Here is a 16,183-nt window from a genome sequence, read left to right on the forward strand (position 1 = left end):
TAGATTGTTTTAAGTAGCACTATTTTAAAGAGATGCGTTCTGAATATTTATAATAATCATGCACTCGATACTTCGATCTGTCAATTTTGGGGAAATGTATCAGTATTTGATGTCGTCTTTTTAATTTATATTTGAAGACGTTGACAGCTGCTGTCTGCGTTTGTTATGGGAAGCTTTTTTTGTCTTAAAAGATCAATCTTTCCTGTTTCAAGGAATTTGATATTTTAGGTTTTTATTGATATACAGGTGATAAGACAGAGTCATGCACTGTAAATTCAATGGGGGGGGCGGGGGGATATATCTATTGTCTGTTCTGCCGAGATTCAGAGCTTTAATCCGAACGGGTGAGGTTCTACACTTTTGTTTTCACTGATATTTAATGATGAAATGCACAAAACTGTATGTTTTTGGGACCTAATAAATTATAGACAGTTAGGGTAAGATGGGTTTTTCTCTCTCTCACATGCAGAATCACGTTATTGTGCTTGAACACAAACCATAAATTCCTCCGACAGATTGACATACAATATTGACGCGTCTGTGAATACAAGATGTCACCATGTCAGCTTTTTAAGATGCACAGCATTGTTGTTTTGTCCAAGTTGAAAATGTAATGCTGAGAGGTCACTGTGGTGAATGGGTTTTTTGGAAAACAGTCGAGCAAAACCAGAACGCATGGAAAAAAAATCTCCAAGATAGCAAAAGCATACATTTAAAATGTGAATTGAATTTTCCATGATGAGCCAAGTATAATCATTTTTGTGAACTTCCCTGCAATTTACGTACAAACAAATCTTTTGTAAGACTAAAATCTCAAAATCCACATCATTCATTTTGCTGGAGAGGAAAAACAAGCAGGAGTGTCGCACCAAGTATATGGGCTCGGATAATAGATGATGAAATATATATATTTTTAAAAAAATTAAGTATGGTGCTTCAGAAGTGACAGGTGAGCTGATCCGTGAATCGGAACGTATTGGTGTCGCTGGCCGTGCACAACAGGTCACGCATGCGCCGCGCCCGCCGCTCCTCCAGGACAAACCTGCGCGACCTCTCCCGAGCCGCCCGTTGCTCCGCTTTCTTTTCCGCCCGCTTGCGAGTCAGCCACCTGAAGGGAATACGTGCAAGTCAAGTGTGTGTCTATGTTTGCGAAAAAGATGGTGATGATCTCATCTCACAGTTTGAAGGCACGTTCGCACTCCTCCCGGCTGTGTAGGAAATAACCACCATCCTCTTCCAACCTCTTCAACTGTACCAACTGCCTCTCTCGTTGTTGCTGCTCATGTTTCCTTTGCAGCCACAGCCGGAAAGCGTCTTCTGGTTCACTGGAGTCCTTCTGCAGCAAAAAATAAATGAATTCACAAAGTTCTAGCGGCTGCTCCTCACCGGACGTTATTGGCATAAATATGCGTTTTGTCTCCCTCTTGTGGTGATTACCTGTGAATTCATCCTCTCTATCTCCTGTGCTTTGTGGATTCTCTTCTCCTGCAGCAGCTGTTCTCTCTTCCTCACGAGCCACGCTTTGAAAGCCAGCTCGTTCTCTTGTCTCTTCTGCTCCGCATCCTCCAGCTTCCTCTGCTCGGCCTGACACCATCCAGTACATGAATTCAACTGTTTAGTTTTTTTTTTTATGTTTCGTATGGCCATGTGGTATAAAAACCAACACAAACACACTTTAAATCAATCCTGAAAGATTTTTGCTATCATTATAACTAGTGTGGTTACCTCTCTGGCCATTTTCTCCTTCCTCTCCTGGACCTTTTGCAGGAGTTCTTTCTGCTGAGGTGAGAGCTTGAACGTGACCTGGGAGGGCGTCCCACTGGCCGACTGCACCCGCCTCTTAATTCCTCTCCGCTGGACTCCTCTTTGACTGTGACAGGCCGAGCTGGGCCTTGCCGGAGGTCGGGGCGCTCGTAGGCGATCGGAAGAAGTTCCAGCTGGGGTACGAGGTGCGGGGACGGAAGTAGGACTCTTTCTGGGGCTCCCTATGTGCTCTGGTGCAATTGGAGGAAGGAGACCTTGATGTTCCACCTCTTTGAGGCTGACAAGGTCAAACCTGCCATCTTTTTCCACAAGTACCCTCCCCTCCTTGGGACCTTCATCTCTCTTCCAACCTTGATGCTTCTCTCGAGGGGAGAGTTTCAGCTCAGACAGCCTCCCCGACACTTCCATCTCCGTGTCACTGGCCTCTCCGGGGTCATGCTCCAACTGCAGCGGAGGCACCACCAAGGTAACCAACGTGTCTTTAAACTGAAGCCTTCGTCTCCGACTCAAATTCGGAGCTTCCTGATCCTGCAGTTCCTTGTTGGCTTGTTGGATCTTCTCCATGATGTACTTCTCCTCATCTGTCCGGTGTTCACCTACTCCCAAAGGCTTGCTGGGGCCGTCTCCGTCTGGATCGTACTCAAGTGGGTCCATTGGTGAGGGCCACCTTTCTTCATCATCAGCCTGCTCCCCTGAGTTGCTGATTTTGTCCTTTGCTTTAAGTTTTTTCTCATCCTCAGCCAGTTCTTTGTCAATGTCCGCTTCAATGTCCTCGTAGTCAGGACCCTGTGAGGTGGAAATATGCATGTGACCCAGGAACAGGTAAGGTTCTCTGCAACAGCTCCCTTGATTCAATTCATTATGCCAGAACATTTTGATTGTACAGTAAAACTTTTTTTTTTTTTTTTAGACCCGAAATCTGGGTTTCTCTGTATTCCAAATTGTATAACTTTAGTTGTTCCACTGTTTTCCGTTGGCACTGCATTGTTGCAATGTTTGTCAAATGTGCTCATGAATATTACAGCACAGTGAAAGGAAGATATTACTGTAGTACAGTATGTCAGCACCCTGGGTTTCACTTACTTGCTCTTCGCTCCGACTTCCCTCACTAATCAGCCAGTCCAGATCCTTCTCAAAGTCATCCTCATACACCTCCTCAGATTTTGTGCAGACCACCTCACTCATGATCTGCCAGGGAAAGCGATAAGCTGTATTTATTTTTTTGAATGTATTATCTATTTTAAAACCAAAATCAATTAGCCAGTGGTTTTCCTATTTTTAACATCTGGTTCCAAATGAAATATACAATAACCAAAAGACACACGGAACAAAACTTATGTGTATAAATATCTGACATACATATTAGTAGGTTAAAAAGTTTGAAGATTTGTTTGCAGATTGAAATTTGAAATATATTTTAGAGAAATAAAACCTCAACAGAAGCCATTACTAGGGCATTATTTTGTAATCACACCATTTATTCTAGGTTAACATTTTGGATTATTTAATCATTTCTTTATCAGGTTTTATTGTTTGCTTTATTACTACTCAGTTTTTTCTTGCTTAAACAAGCACTATGCAATCTTGGTCAGAAAATTAACCAAAATTGCTGCAAACAGTATTGAAGCCTGTTTGACATTTTATTTCTAATAGCTTTGCTTCATTTGAATTAAATAAACAACAGGCTATACGTCATGAAAAGTTCACCCGTGGGCCTTCTGAGGATTTCACTCGAAATCCGATCAATTCAAAAGAAATATTTGATAACTCACCATTGGTTTGTGCGTTAATTTTCCTGAGGAGTGAAAACGTGAAACAGAAGATGCAAACGTGCAGCCCACCATCTAAGTATGTCACATACAGACACTGAGCCTGTCTGCGGAGCGACACCTGTGCACATAATCTCTCGCCGTCTACAACCCTAAAAGCATTAACTGTCCCGTCGCCATAGAGACTGACAACATTTACACTCACGCATGCGCACAGACGACAATAATAGCCCACTCTCCTGAACAGTCTCCACAAGGAAACGGTCTCTAAATTTGTAATGTATGTAGAATTTGGGGAATTTTATGACTTGTAATGTATGTAGAGTTTGAGGAATTTTATGGCATAATTGAATAATAAAGTTAAGAGTCTGTTAAATTGTATTCAAAGCGCAACCAAAAATACAGTACATATATTCAGGGCATAAATTGGTCCAAACAAACTATTAACATGAAAGATCTATATATATCTTAAAACAAGGATTGAAAAGTGGGCATCGTATGTAAAACAAGTACATTCTTTGCGTGATTCCGTGAACGCAACGTAAACTGGGACTTTTAGTTCGCCTATAGGCGAAGGCTGCGCTGTAAGTGGATGTACAAACTACATTTCCCAAGATGCCCCGCTCACTAACGCGGAAGTGTTCGCTACTTGACAACTGTCAAACTGTTATCAGGTTTAAGCAAGTTGTGATAGTGTTTTGTTACTTAGTGCGTGCACAGTAACGCGCCCAAAAGTCGAGTGCGGACGTGTGAAAATGGCCGCTCTAGTATTCGTTAAGAATACAGCAAAGGCTACGACGAGGCGATGTTTTATTTCCAATTTAAAGGGGATTTTGAGAGCCGGAGAATGCCATTCGTCTCGTTCGCCGCATATTAGTTCATGGCCGTCCAGGACTACTGGCGTACGGTTCATGTCCCAAGGGACCGCAGGCAAAACGTCAGCCGGCGGACGGAGCAGCAGGCGGGGAGCTCTGGCGCTAAGCGGGGCCGCTGCAGTCACTGCAACCGCTGCAGTCGCTGGATTATTGGCCAACGTCAACCACTTCCAGCGGGCCGAGATGGCGACTGTGGTACCCCGAGCTGCAGAGGAGGACAAGAACCAGGAGCAGGGGGACATCTTGGAGAGATGTCAGGGATTCATGTCTCCTCCGGTCACTGACGTCGCCGTGCTACAGGCGAGGAAAGGCGAGATGTGCACCAGGATGGAGATGCTCATCATGGAGACGCAGGCAGAGTTCTGCAAAGCTTTGGAGGCGGTGGACGGTGGGACGTTCACGGTGGATCGTTGGGAAAGAAAAGAAGGTGGGAGTCACTGTTGGATGATGATGATGACTATTTTTGAATATATGTTTGTTTATTATTAGGATACTGTTGAATTTTCCGATTGTCACGTTCCCTACATTTTCCGCATCAGCTTTACAGCATTTCGATACAATTTCTGTAACAGTTCTCCATTTCTTGTGTTGTGTTTCAGGTGGTGGTGGGATCAGCTGCGTGATGCAAGATGGCCAAGTGTTTGAGAAAGCCGGAGTCAATGTGTCTGTGGTCTTCGGAAACTTGACTGAAGAGGCGGCCAAGCAGATGAGGAGCAGGGGCAAGGTCCTCAAAGGAAAAGATGGTAAGCCATTATCGATTGTTTTGGCAAATATTTGAACATTTCTGAGTGTAAATGCATCGAAGTCAAATAAAGTTAAAGTAATGGAAGTCTGACAGGTTTGGAGAATATGAAAATGATATGTGAATTGTTTTTTCTCAGGCAAGCTGCCATTCTGTGCTATGGGCGTGAGTTCCGTGATCCACCCCAAGAACCCTCACATCCCCACCGTGCACTTCAACTATCGATACTTTGAGATTGAGGAGGAAGACGGTAAGCGTGCCATTGTCTGCTCCTTGACGTCAGCAGCCGTGTCTTCGTGTCTGTGACTCCATTCAGCTCATGAAAGAATCATCACCCTTGTATCCGCCCGCCCGTGCGTGCATGTTGTAGGCTCCAAACAGTGGTGGTTTGGCGGCGGCACAGACCTGACTCCAATCTACGTCAATAAAGAAGATGCATTTCACTTCCACAACACACTAAAGGAGGCCTGTGACAAGCACCACCCGCAATACTACCCCGACTTCAAGAAATGGTACAAAGAGATGGTGTGATGTCATCTTCGGCGATACAGAGGGTGTTCCTTGACTGCATGATGTTGATAAGACAACAGTGTAGGAAAAGACCGTTATGAACGTGGCTATCTGATGCATTTCAATGGGCGGATCTTGTCAAGTTATATTTAATGGCCATTTTATTTTGGAGCACCTCTAAAATATAATGAGATAAAAAAAAAAAAAAAAAACAAGAGCCGCATCCAGAATGTCAAATCTCAAGACGATAAAGTGGTATTATTTCATGGTTCGCTTGGCTTTACCATCTTGTCAACGTGTGGTCTTTCAGGTGTGACAGATACTTCTACGTCCGTCACAGAGGAGAGACTCGAGGTATCGGGGGGATCTTCTTCGACGACCTGGACGGCCCCAGTCAGGAGGAGGCTTTTGGTTTCGTCAAGAGCTGCGCACGCACTGTGGTCCCCTGTTACCTGCCCATAGTTTACAAACACCTCCGTGATCCTTTCACCGACGAGGAAAAGGACTGGCAGCAAGTGCGACGAGGAAGGTGAGCTTGGTTTTTGAGCCCAGTGAGTCAGTAATAGGACCACCTGGAAATGAAGGAAGATAAAATGATTATATTAATATTTTTAGGTGGAAAAGATTCAAGTCATTTTATTGTAATTTTGCATTTTCAAGATGAAAAGTCTATAGTTTTTAGATTAACGGAATAACATTGTAAGGATAGTCATATTTTTATGACAATATTTAGGTTTTTTTAGATTAAAAGTATAAAGTCTAATTCTCAAGATAAGTATTTGTGCTTCAGGTACGTGGAATTCAATTTGGTGTACGACAGGGGAGTGAAGTTCGGCTTGGCCACGCCGGGATCCCGAATTGAGAGCATCCTCATGTCCCTTCCCCTCACCGCCAGGTAAGCAGCGTGTTGCGGCAGCGTCTAAGCCACCGACCGTGTTGCTGGTGTCGCTCAGTTGACCAATTCAACCTTCCTCCTCAGGTGGGAGTACATGCACGAGCCCGCCGTCGGAACCCGAGAGGCCGAGATGCTGGAGGTGTTACGAAACCCAAAAGAGTGGCTGTGAGTCATGTCAACATGGTAACAGTGCTGTTTAAGCATGAGGTTCCTTGATATGTTTGTTTTTTGTTGGAGTTACTTTTGTCAGTCGCTGAAAGTTCAAGTAAAAAAAAAAATAAAAAAAAAGCAACCTTTCCTGTTGGCCATTTTGATTGCTGTTGGTCACTTCACATTGATACGTCCCTTTTGTGTTGAGCTAAATAGCTCACCTTACTTGAAGCTTTTTTCTTTTTTACGTAAATAATATCCCGTATGCGCCTCACGTACAATAAGTGCACTTGCTTACTATGAATGGGTCAATATTTTAAGTTTCACTTGTTTTTCTGGTCTTTGGCTGATTACCTACTCAATATTTGGTTTCTTTAACCGACGGATAAATATTTACCGTTGGGATCATGTTGCGTGCAAAGTTTGGTAGGTCAATGCCCAAGGACAAATATTACAAATCTGACATTTAGCTGGTTGTTTGAAATAATTTTAACGAGAGGATGTAATTTCTGGAGAAATTGTGTGTGAAGGTGAATAAAAAGGCAGTAGGCATAAGCTGAATATAATTTGAAGTTGGAACGGTTTGAATCTGTCAAAATATAGAAATTAGAAGGGTAAAATTAAATGTTATTAAAAAAAAATTGTCGAAATTTTAAAGGTAAAAATGTGAACTTTTTTAAACTTGGGAATTTTAGGAATGTTAAAAATCCTCACCAATGTGAATTGAATGAGCTGAATGATGTGAATTTCAAATGGTTAAAATGTAAATGGGCCATTAAGAATGAATGGTAAAAATTTGGCTGAAAATATAAACATAAATGGTTTGGCATAAAAGGTACAAGGTTATAGTTTGAAGTTGACTTTTGTTTTTACTACAAACCATTTCACACATTTGTACATAATATTAAAGACTTCTTACAGGTTCCCTTACATTTTGTATTTCCTCATTTTAGCTAAGGCATTGTGTAACCTGTGTGAGTTTAATCAACACAACTCACTTCGAGGTTATATAAAGTAGTGAGTGCTGAGTTTCATAGGTCAATTCACTTTTAAGAAAATAAAAGTAATCAGTGCTCAGTGTGTAAATATATTAGAATAAATTGCATTTTATGTATGCGACAAAATTGCATAAGTATGCCTGGGTCTAACAACTATTGTTCAGTCAGGGGTGTCAAACTCAGTTTCCTCAAAGTTATGGTGTCCCTCAGAGGACTGAAAACCATATAAACATAATTACCACAATTTTATTTCAAATTCATATTTACATCTGCATTTATTCATTTATTTTTATTTATAAAAAAATATATATACATTTTAAAATAAGTCAAGCAAACATTTTAGTTTACTGTTCAAATTAAAAGAAGGGATTTGGCGAAAGTAATTCCTTGAAAAGTCTTTTGGTTTTTTTTAGTTCATCAATTACAGTTAGCATGAAAATAACACTTATTTTTTATTTGGCTGCATAAAACGAATGAATCTCGAGTTTGACACCCATGATTGAAGCTCTTTCCTTACATTCAGGCGGACATTTTAGCCTTAAGATAAATTCCTCTCAATAAACCATTGTGTGATCGCAACAGGCAAAAATAAAAAGAACATAACATTGACCTTCAAATTGACAAAGTCCAAAAAAAAATTCTGAAGAGCTCATTGTGAGCTTTGATACAAGTGCCTTCATTTAGTTCTCAGCTACATTAGTATCAACCTTACTGTAATTTGACTTTCACACAGACCTTATATACAGTAAGTGAAACCTCTACTTAGGAACTTAATCCACTTTGTGATTGTGTTGTAAAATTAATGGTCCATTTGAATCAGATGTATTGCAACGGGAAGGCAATCGAAAACATGCAAGACACCGCCCTCGAGGACCGGAGTTGCCTACCCATGGACTCGAGACAATAAGAAAATGGGTAAACGCACACACGTCACCAGACACGCTCTGATCCGAAAGTCAAATTTGGTTCAAAAATTCGTATCTCGGAATGTTGGCAAGTATAGTCATTCCTAAGCAGAGGTTACACTGTATTTATATTTTTATACATACACATATACATTACACATGCTTGACATGGTCCATTGTGGCATTAAATACGAGATCTTCCGTGAGATGCTTCCCCCCAAAACCTCATTTTCTGGGCGTGTAAGGAGTCACCGTCAACCTACGAGGGAAGCTTTTTGGAGCACAAGGAAGATTTTCACAGTTGAGTGTAGCTTCATAACAACTCGTCAAACGTGGAACAAAGTGGGTCAACAACACACAACAGGCAAGTTGTATATGACAAACTCCAACAGATTCCTTAAAAACAACACAAAACATAATTATGGACTGTATGGGAAGCCATGAGAGCATGAATTGGATTTTGCTGCCCAAAGATTATGATTCCAAACAAATGCTCAAATGGCTTTCCATCAACACTCACATGTGGAATTGTGATGCTGCATATACATATGAGCTCAAGCTGCTGCTTTCCTGATGAGTCCATGACGCCGCCCCCGTTTTGCTCTCTCGGAACCGTGGCAGCGAAGTAGTAGTATGAAATATTTGGCAAAGTAAAGCACGGATGAGTCAAATAGTGTTGAAAAAAAAAATCCTTATGTGTGACAATTCCCAAAACTTTTTTTCCTACTTTGTCCAGGTGACCGTTGCATGACAGCACGGATGTTTGTTGAATTTGGTACTGCTGCATTCCCTTGCGTGGCGATCCTTCCCAGAGGTTAGTGCAAATGTTGAGTGCTTGGCGGACTTTGCATGGTGATGCCACGGCGCTGCGTTTACTTCCCGCGGTTTCCGCTGGTGTTGATGATGATGTCCTCGTACTGCGGCGGGGGCTCCGTCTCCACGCGGATGTCGGCGTGGCCCACCGCTTCCTCGTACGACGGCGGACGGTCGGCGGCGCCCCCTCGAATGGACGCCGCCTCCGAGCCCGGGTAGCCCAAGGGGCTGCTGTGGCCGCTGAGTTCCGACTGATCGCCGTGGTGATAATCCCGCCCCCAGTGGTCGGTGGAGACCACTGACAGGACGTGGTCGTGGTGAGAGTGGACCAGGCTGGGGCTCGGCTGCGTGCGCTTGCGGGAGTGGCAGCAAAACACGACGACGGCCACGGCTACCACGATGAACACCACCGTCAGCAGCGGCACGATCAGGTAGAGGGAATGCACGCCACCCACCACTGACTCCAGACCTCCAGAAGGGTTGCTCTCACGCACGTACTCATCCCAGAAGTGCCTCTGTCCACAATCACAACAGGAGGAATTGATCATTTATTCATTGGTATTCAGACGTTATTGAGTGTTTCTTCAATTTGAGGGAACACAAGGTGACAGAAATTCAAAGAGGTCAATGCAATACGTGTCACTTGGTAAATATCACTCCAACGCAATATAGGAGACAAACAATGCCCTCAAGTGACGTCACGTAACCAACACAACTGTGTGCGTAACGTAACTCAGCAGCTGCCAACAATAGTTGGGAGCAAAAACAAGCCCCCCCCCCCACATGCACCTGGTTGTTCTTCCTACTGACATTAATCTCTTCCTGGAAAAACACATGCAGTATGAATGGTGGTGTAAAATTTCATCTCATGACATATGAATGTGCTTAATTGCAGATCAGGGTTCAAACATTTCCGGTCGAGCTGCTGTATTTGTTGATATGCAACTGTATTAGGCAATAACACAGTGTCCTCGCATTGATGAATACAATTGTGAAAAATAATAATGATTTGTATATTATTTTGAATACATATTGTTTGTATGTTATATTCTGTATTATCAGATTTGTTATTTCAAAAGTGTAAACTGGTAGCCATTTCTACTGATGCATGAAATCTTTCATAAAGGTTGGTGACCCCTGTTATATAAGAAGACAAAAAAAGCAAATTTTACCAAACAGGCCAAAAAAATGGCAAAATCTGAGAAATTTTTTTACAAACTATGTTTTGTGTTCTACTTTCTGACTTGAGAGTGACTATATCGGGAGGAGGAACTATATTTCGGAAAGGAAGCGACATCAACATCATCATATTCTCACCGTCTTATCGTCGTTTTCAAAAGCCTCGCGGGCCTCCTCGTAGGTGCAGATCTCCTCGTAACACTCCCGTTGGATGTTACCCTGCTTCATCTCTTCCAGGAGGTAGTTGGCCCTGGGCAGCCGCCGCAGCACCGAGTGGGCCGCGTCCGCCGGCAGGAACACTGGGGTCACGTTGGGAGGGAGAGAGAGCCGGAAAACTTTAGAATTTGTGAGAAAATGCAAAGCGAGGAAAAAAAGCGGCGGTCGGGAAAAGACGACGCGGCGAGGGGCAACAGCGGGGAAGAGAACGAGAACAAATTAAGCAAAGAAAGTGTTTTTATAGAAAGAAGAGTGGGGCTCACATAGAACAAAAAGAGGATAGGGATACTGACAAAAAGAGGAAGAGGGACACGGTTGCCGACGGAAACAAAGCCTATCCGGTGCCCACTCACATACTAACAAAAGCATCTTTAAATTTTGGCATCCTGCCATCTTGGGTTACACTGTTAGGATGAACTTAGATGTGACAGCACTGCTCTGTTTCTCACATCTTGATAAAAATGGTGTGTTACTTTTTAAACAAGTAATGACATCCATGTGACTTGATGATATGATCTCAAAACAAACTCGTGATACATAAATGTCATGCAGGGGAGTAGGAGAACTGCGTGTTGAATTAAAACAATAACAACAACACCAACCAGAAAGAACTAGCAGTGTGTTTGAAAACTGACACATTAGAAAATAAAAAAAACACAAAGAAGGGGGATCAAAGAAAATAAAGGATATGGAATTGTGGGGATTAAAACCAAAGTGTAAAAAACAAGAGCAAACTTACCACTCCCCATGCTTCCTGTCAGACTCCCCCGGGTGATTTATCTGCAAAAAAGCAAAACTTTTTTTTAACTTGCTGATAATCGTCAGACAATAATTAACTGTGCCTCCCAAGAAAAATAACATTCTTTCTCTGGCATTTTTTTATTATTCTCCAGAAAGTCATTTAAACTAGATTAGTTGACCCTGAAGTAGTTTGTTGCAACCATTACAACAAATGGTAAATTAAAGTAACCCGCGATCCTAAAGAGCACAATCGATGAATGATATTGTCAAATAATTTCGATAAAAGCAACGTCACAATCAGCCTGGTGAGACATCTCTCGTCCCAGTGTGAGTGACCAATGGCGGCTGATGTCCACACTTACTCATGGGCGGCTTCTGGGGACTCGCACAAAACGAAAACAGCTACCAGCAGCAGGGTGACGAAGACAAAAGCCTCCCGTTATGCGACTGCAACGATATCACGTTTTCTTTGAAAGTTGGCACTGAAAAGATCTGATGGCCAAAGCGCCGTTACATGCTGACGGTCTCGCTCGTCCCCAATTCTGCATCGCAAAGCGGGGTTGAAGCTAGTTTGATGACAACCAACTGGGGGATTATTTTGGAAGCGCCAAGCAAGTCCCCGCCACGAATCAAAAAAACAATACCCGTTATTCGCAAACTGGTTCTTTTGTCAGTCAATATTACTCGAGTACAATGGAAGAACCGCTTACCTTCTCCGCTCCCCAGAATGCGCATTTACGATTGCCTCATCTCCGCTGCGTCCCCCCCCCCCCCCAGCCCCGAGCTAGTGTTGGCTCGTAAGTGAACGATTCGTTCAAAAGAACGAATCATTTCAGTGAAAGAGAGTGGACGAATCACTTCCTAAAGTAACATGTATGAATATATATATATATATATATATATATATATATATATATATATATATATATATATATATATATATATATATATATATATATATATATATATATATATATATGCCTAAATGTTGTTTCGTTTCACATTAGATTGCTGGTTTGACATGTACTTTTATTATTATTATCATTTTAATAAACATTTATGTTATAACTTGTCTGGTGTTTTATTCCATCCTCTTCCTAATGAAGTGGCCTGTTATTAGGTACACCTGAAAATGGCGGTGTACCTAATAGAGTGTCCGAGTGACGTCACAGCTCAACCAGCCAATCAGAAAGTGGGGGGTTGTTTGGGTGTGGCACTTTTCACTTTCCGTTAAGCTTTGGCCATGATTTTTCCCTAATGAAGTGGCCTGTTATTAGGTACACCTGAAAATGGCGGTGTACCTAATGGAGTGTCCGAGTGACATCACAGCTCAACCAGCCAATCAAAAAGTGGGGGGTTGTTCGGGTGTGGCACTTTTCACTTTCCGTTAAGCTTTGGCCATTATTTTTCCCTAATGAAGTGGCCTGTTATTAGGTACACCTAAAAATGGCGGTGTACCTAATGGAGTGTCCGAGTGACGTCAGAGCTCAACCAGCCAATCAGAAAGTGGGGGGTTGTTTGGGTGTGGCACTTTTCACTTTCATTTAAGCTTTGACCATGATTTTTCCCTAATGAAGTGGCCTGTTATTAGGTACACCTGAAAATGGCGGTGTACCTAATGGAGTGTCCGAGTGACGTCAGAGCTCAACCAGCCAATCAGAAAGTGGGGGGTTGTTTGGGTGTGGCACTTTTCACTTTCATTTAAGCTTTGACCATGATTTTTCCCTAATGAAGTGGCCTGTTATTAGGTACACCTGAAAATGGCGGTGTACCTAATGGAGTGTCCGAGTGACGTCAGAGCTCAACCAGCCAATCAGAAAGTGGGGGGTTGTTTGGGTGTGGCACTTTTCACTTTCATTTAAGCTTTGACCATGATTTTTCCCTAATGAAGTGGCCTGTTATTAGGTACACCTGAAAATGGCGGTGTACCTAATGGAGTGTCCGAGTGACGTCAGAGCTCAACCAGCCAATCAGAAAGTGGGGGGTTGTTTGGGTGTGGCACTTTTCACTTTCATTTAAGCTTTGACCATGATTTTTCCCTAATGAAGTGGCCTGTTATTAGGTACACCTGAAAATGGCGGTGTACCTAATGGAGTGTCCGAGTGACGTCAGAGCTCAACCAGCCAATCAGAAAGTGGGGGGTTGTTTGGGTGTGGCACTTTTCACTTTCATTTAAGCTTTGACCATGATTTTTCCCTAATGAAGTGGCCTGTTATTAGGTACACCTGAAAATGGCGGTGTACCTAATAGAGTGTCCGAGTGACGTCACAGCTCAACCAGCCAATCAGAAAGTGGGGGGTTGTTTGGGTGTGGCACTTTTCACTTTCATTTAAGCTTTGACCATGATTTTTCCCTAATGAAGTGGCCTGTTATTAGGTACACCTGAAAATGGCGGTGTACCTAATAGAGTGTCCGAGTGACGTCAGAGCTCAACCAGCCAATCAGAAAGTGGGGGGTTGTTTGGGTGTGGCACTTTTCACTTTCATTTAAGCTTTGACCATGATTTTTCCCTAATGAAGTGGCCTGTTATTAGGTACACCTGAAAATGGCGGTGTACCTAATAGAGTGTCCGAGTGACATCACAGCTCAACCAGCCAATCAGAAAGTGGGGGGTTGTTTGGGTGTGGCACTTTTCACTTTCATTTAAGCTTTGACCATGATTTTTCCCTAATGAAGTGGCCTGTTATTAGGTACACCTGAAAATGGCGGTGTACCTAATAGAGTGTCCGAGTGACGTCACAGCTCAACCAGCCAATCAGAAAGTGGGGGGTTGTTTGGGTGTGGCACTTTTCACTTTCATTTAAGCTTTGACCATGATTTTTCCCTAATGAAGTGGCCTGTTATTAGGTACACCTGAAAATGGCGGTGTACCTAATAGAGTGTCCGAGTGACATCACAGCTCAACCAGCCAATCAGAAAGTGGGGGGTTGTTCGGGTGTGGCACTTTTCACTTTCATTTAAGCTTTGACCATAATTTTTCCCTAATGAAGTGGCCTGTTATTAGGTACACCTGAAAATGGCGGTGTACCTAATGGAGTGTCCGAGTGACGTCAGAGCTCAACCAGCCAATCAGAAAGTGGGGGGTTGTTTGGGTGTGGCATTTTTCACTTTCATTTAAGCTTTGACCATGATTTTTCCCTAATGAAGTGGCCTGTTATTAGGTACACCTGAAAATGGCGGTGTACCTAATAGAGTGTCCGAGTGACGTCACAGCTCAACCAGCCAATCAGAAAGTGGGGGGTTGTTCGGGTGTGGCACTTTTCACTTTCATTTAAGCTTTGACCATGATTTTTCCCTAATGAAGTGGCCTGTTATTAGGTACACCTGAAAATGGCGGCGTACCTAAGGAGTGTCCGTGTGACGTCACAGCTCAACCAGCCAATCAGAAAGTGGGGGGTTGTTCGGGTGTGGCACTTTTCACTTTTCATTAAGCTTTGACCATGATTTTTCCCTAATGAAGTGGCCTGTTATTAGGTACACCTGAAAATGGCGGTGTACCTAATAGAGTGTCCGAGTGACGTCACAGCTCAACCAGCCAATCAGAAAGTGGGGGGTTGTTTGGGTGTGGCACTTTTCACTTTCATTTAAGCTTTGACCATGATTTTTCCCTAATGAAGTGGCCTGTTATTAGGTACACCTGAAAATGGCGGTGTACCTAATAGAGTGTCCGAGTGACGTCAGAGCTCAACCAGCCAATCAGAAAGTGGGGGGTTGTTTGGGTGTGGCACTTTTCACTTTCATTTAAGCTTTGATCATGATTTTTCCCTAATGAAGTGGCCTGTTATTAGGTACACCTGAAAATGGCGGTGTACCTAATAGAGTGTCCGAGTGACGTCACAGCTCAACCAGCCAATCAGAAAGTGGGGGGTTGTTTGGGTGTGGCACTTTTCACTTTCATTTAAGCTTTGACCATGATTTTTCCCTAATGAAGTGGCCTGTTATTAGGTACACCTGAAAATGGCGGTGTACCTAATAGAGTGTCCGAGTGACGTCAGAGCTCAACCAGCCAATCAGAAAGTGGGGGGTTGTTTGGGTGTGGCACTTTTCACTTTCATTTAAGCTTTGACCATGATTTTTCCCTAATGAAGTGGCCTGTTATTAGGTACACCTGAAAATGGCGGTGTACCTAATAGAGTGTCCGAGTGACGTCACAGCTCAACCAGCCAATCAGAAAGTGGGGGGTTGTTTGGGTGTGGCACTTTTCACTTTCATTTAAGCTTTGACCATGATTTTTCCCTAATGAAGTGGCCTGTTATTAGGTACACCTGAAAATGGCGGTGTACCTAATGGAGTGTCCGAGTGACGTCACAGCTCAACCAGCCAATCAGAAAGTGGGGGGTTGTTCGGGTGTGGCACTTTTCATTTTCACTTAAGCTTTTTCCCTAATGAAGTGTCCTGTTATTAGGTACACCTCAAGGTACACGTCATGGACACTTCAATAGGTACACTATACGAGGTAAGAAAATAAAGAATAAATAAATAAGAAAGTGTAGCGAACGATTAGGTGAACGATTCTTTTGAACGAATCTTTTGAATGAACCGATTCTAAAGATTCTGTTCACTTAAAAGAACTGGAATGCACATAACTACCCCCCGCCCGACTGTTGCTATGCTCACTGCGCATGC

The 16,183-nt window shown here is 43.0% G+C and overlaps 3 protein-coding genes across 6 annotated transcripts; 1 reads left to right on the plus strand and 2 right to left on the minus strand.

Moving 5' to 3' along the window:
* Positions 1-104: 104 nt before the first annotated feature.
* On the minus strand, positions 105-3,684 carry ccdc181 (coiled-coil domain containing 181). 2 transcript variants are annotated; one of them, XM_085928134.1, is made up of 6 exons: positions 3,537-3,684; positions 2,848-2,952; positions 1,726-2,550; positions 1,438-1,584; positions 1,179-1,333; positions 105-1,108 (listed from the first exon to the last, which is right to left on the minus strand). In XM_085928134.1, the coding sequence occupies exons 1-6, from the start codon at positions 3,606-3,608 to the stop codon at positions 937-939; spliced, it is 1,476 nt and encodes a 491-aa protein (XP_085784260.1). In that variant the 5' UTR covers positions 3,609-3,684; the 3' UTR covers positions 105-936. The 2 variants fall into 2 exon arrangements, with proteins under 2 accessions (XP_085784260.1, XP_085784258.1); XM_085928132.1 differs by having other exon boundaries at positions 1,179-1,336.
* Positions 3,685-4,143: 459 nt separating this feature from the next.
* cpox (coproporphyrinogen oxidase) lies at positions 4,144-10,605 on the plus strand. 2 transcript variants are annotated; one of them, XM_085928487.1, is made up of 8 exons: positions 4,144-4,835; positions 5,008-5,151; positions 5,290-5,400; positions 5,521-5,662; positions 5,971-6,189; positions 6,451-6,555; positions 6,640-6,720; positions 9,345-10,605. In XM_085928487.1, the coding sequence occupies exons 1-8, from the start codon at positions 4,289-4,291 to the stop codon at positions 9,346-9,348; spliced, it is 1,353 nt and encodes a 450-aa protein (XP_085784613.1). In that variant the 5' UTR covers positions 4,144-4,288; the 3' UTR covers positions 9,349-10,605. The 2 variants fall into 2 exon arrangements, with proteins under 2 accessions (XP_085784613.1, XP_085784611.1); XM_085928485.1 differs by lacking the exon at positions 9,345-10,605 and having other exon boundaries at positions 4,145-4,835; positions 6,640-6,851.
* prrg1 (proline rich Gla (G-carboxyglutamic acid) 1) lies at positions 7,555-12,324 on the minus strand. 2 transcript variants are annotated; one of them, XM_085928489.1, is made up of 4 exons: positions 12,268-12,324; positions 11,556-11,596; positions 10,739-10,899; positions 7,555-9,936 (listed from the first exon to the last, which is right to left on the minus strand). In XM_085928489.1, the coding sequence occupies exons 2-4, from the start codon at positions 11,563-11,565 to the stop codon at positions 9,481-9,483; spliced, it is 627 nt and encodes a 208-aa protein (XP_085784615.1). In that variant the 5' UTR covers positions 11,566-11,596; positions 12,268-12,324; the 3' UTR covers positions 7,555-9,480. The 2 variants fall into 2 exon arrangements, with proteins under 2 accessions (XP_085784615.1, XP_085784614.1); XM_085928488.1 differs by lacking the exon at positions 12,268-12,324 and adding an exon at positions 11,920-12,261.
* Between the last annotated feature and the right edge of the window lie 3,859 nt (positions 12,325-16,183).

The sequence above is a fragment of the Syngnathus leptorhynchus genome, chromosome 13 (assembly GCF_054491065.1).
Source record: "Syngnathus leptorhynchus isolate UIUO chromosome 13, UIUO_Slep, whole genome shotgun sequence".
NCBI lineage: Eukaryota > Metazoa > Chordata > Actinopteri > Syngnathiformes > Syngnathidae > Syngnathus > Syngnathus leptorhynchus.

Excerpts from the sequence above, each read along its gene's own strand:
- ccdc181 (XM_085928132.1), bottom strand. The coding sequence starts at position 3,608 with ATGGTGGGCTGCACGTTTGCATCTTCTGTTTCACGTTTTCACTCCTCA. Across the intron at positions 2,551-2,847 it reads GAAGTCGGAGCGAAGAGCAA|GGTCCTGACTACGAGGACAT; the intron begins GTAAGTGAAACC and ends TCCACCTCACAG. Across the intron at positions 1,585-1,725 it reads AGGAGAAAATGGCCAGAGAG|GCCGAGCAGAGGAAGCTGGA; the intron begins GTAACCACACTA and ends GGATGGTGTCAG.
- cpox (XM_085928487.1), top strand. The coding sequence starts at position 4,289 with ATGGCCGCTCTAGTATTCGTTAAGAATACAGCAAAGGCTACGACGAGG. Across the intron at positions 5,152-5,289 it reads GGTCCTCAAAGGAAAAGATG|GCAAGCTGCCATTCTGTGCT; the intron begins GTAAGCCATTAT and ends GTTTTTTCTCAG. Across the intron at positions 5,401-5,520 it reads TGAGATTGAGGAGGAAGACG|GCTCCAAACAGTGGTGGTTT; the intron begins GTAAGCGTGCCA and ends TGCATGTTGTAG.
- prrg1 (XM_085928489.1), bottom strand. Across the intron at positions 9,937-10,738 it reads TTGAAAACGACGATAAGACG|AGGCACTTCTGGGATGAGTA; the intron begins GTGAGAATATGA and ends GATTGTGGACAG.